Genomic DNA, 1,178 nt, shown 5'->3' with positions numbered 1-1,178 from the left:
TGCATGTTTGGTATAAACAACCACTTTCGAACCAATTAGATATGCCCGGAATTTTCCAGAGTGAATACCACTGCTAGTAATTATTTTTCAGTGGTGGCATAATTCACATGATTTTTGTTCAAAACCTTAACTCTATCCATGGGTAGGGAAGGTGTTTTGGTTGTCAATACCTTTTTAACAGTTTCTTCCACCACATCAACCTGATAACATTAAGGATTTTGTTTGTGATGTTGTATAGGTTCAAACTCGTTTAAAACAAGATTTTCTTTATTAAATCTCAATACTAAATCCCTTAGTTCCACATCAATGAGGGCTCTACCTATTTCCAATAATGACCCTCCTAAAACGAGTGGTGTTTCAAAATCTTCAGGCATGTCTAGGATCACAAAATCTATAGGAAAAAATAAACAATCGACTCTAATTAGGACATCTTCAAGAACTCCATATGGGTATATGATCGACCAGTTAACTAATGTTAGAGCCATTCTAGTTGGTTTCAGCTCACCATAATTTAACTTCTTCATCATAGTAAGCAACATCATGTTGATGTTGACTCCTAAATCACACAAAGTATGACCAATCGTGAGTGAAACAATTGAATAGTGAATAGTAAACTTACCTTGATCAATGAGATTGGGTTGAAGCTTCCTTTGAATAATAGCATTAAACTTATCTTCCAAAGTGATGTTTTCATCATTCTTTAACTTACGTTTTCCCAATAAGATCTCTTTCATGAATTTTATCATAAACATGGATCTACTAAAGTTTCACAAATGGAATGTTGACCTTTATTTATTTCAATATCTCCATGAACTTTTTAAACTAACTCACTTCCATCTCTTTCTTATATTTATTTTTCAAAATCAGATAACGTGGTTTGATGTAGTCTAGTAGCTCAGGATTAGGTTAAGTTAAGATTTATTTCTTTGTTCTCCTAAAGGGGGAATTTTTATCAATGAATTGGTCAAGGGTGTAGCCTCTAACTTCTTCATCATAATTGTTCTCACTTTTTTCTCCATTAGAATATATCTTTGCTTCCTTCTCAACTACCACTTTTTCCCACTAATTTCCTTTCCCTTAACTATGTCCTTTTTTCATCAATTCTTTTTGGAATTGAGGGGATCACTCTACTTCTCAACTCAATGGCCTTGCAAGTTTCAATTTTTCTTTTAGTGGAA

The 1,178-nt window shown here is 33.3% G+C and overlaps 1 protein-coding gene across 1 annotated transcript; it reads right to left on the bottom strand.

The window, feature by feature from the left end:
• Positions 1-209: 209 nt before the first annotated feature.
• LOC127103710 (uncharacterized) lies at positions 210-734 on the bottom strand. The gene is made up of 2 exons (XM_051040944.1): positions 620-734; positions 210-556 (listed from the first exon to the last, which is right to left on the bottom strand). The coding sequence occupies exons 1-2, from the start codon at positions 732-734 to the stop codon at positions 210-212; spliced, it is 462 nt and encodes a 153-aa protein (XP_050896901.1).
• Between the last annotated feature and the right edge of the window lie 444 nt (positions 735-1,178).

Source organism: Lathyrus oleraceus, chromosome 1 (genome assembly GCF_024323335.1).
Source record: "Lathyrus oleraceus cultivar Zhongwan6 chromosome 1, CAAS_Psat_ZW6_1.0, whole genome shotgun sequence".
In the NCBI taxonomy this organism is placed as follows: Eukaryota; Viridiplantae; Streptophyta; class Magnoliopsida; order Fabales; family Fabaceae; genus Lathyrus; species Lathyrus oleraceus.
The sequence above is the reverse complement of the archived record's forward strand: the minus strand, read 5'-3'. Positions and strand labels throughout refer to the sequence as shown.

Bases quoted from the DNA above. Each gene is read 5' to 3' on its own strand.
- LOC127103710 (XM_051040944.1), bottom strand. From the start codon at position 734: ATGAAAGAGATCTTATTGGGAAAACGTAAGTTAAAGAATGATGAAAAC. The intron at 557-619 runs GTAAGTTTACTA...TGTGTGATTTAG, and splicing joins ACCCAATCTCATTGATCAAG to GAGTCAACATCAACATGATG.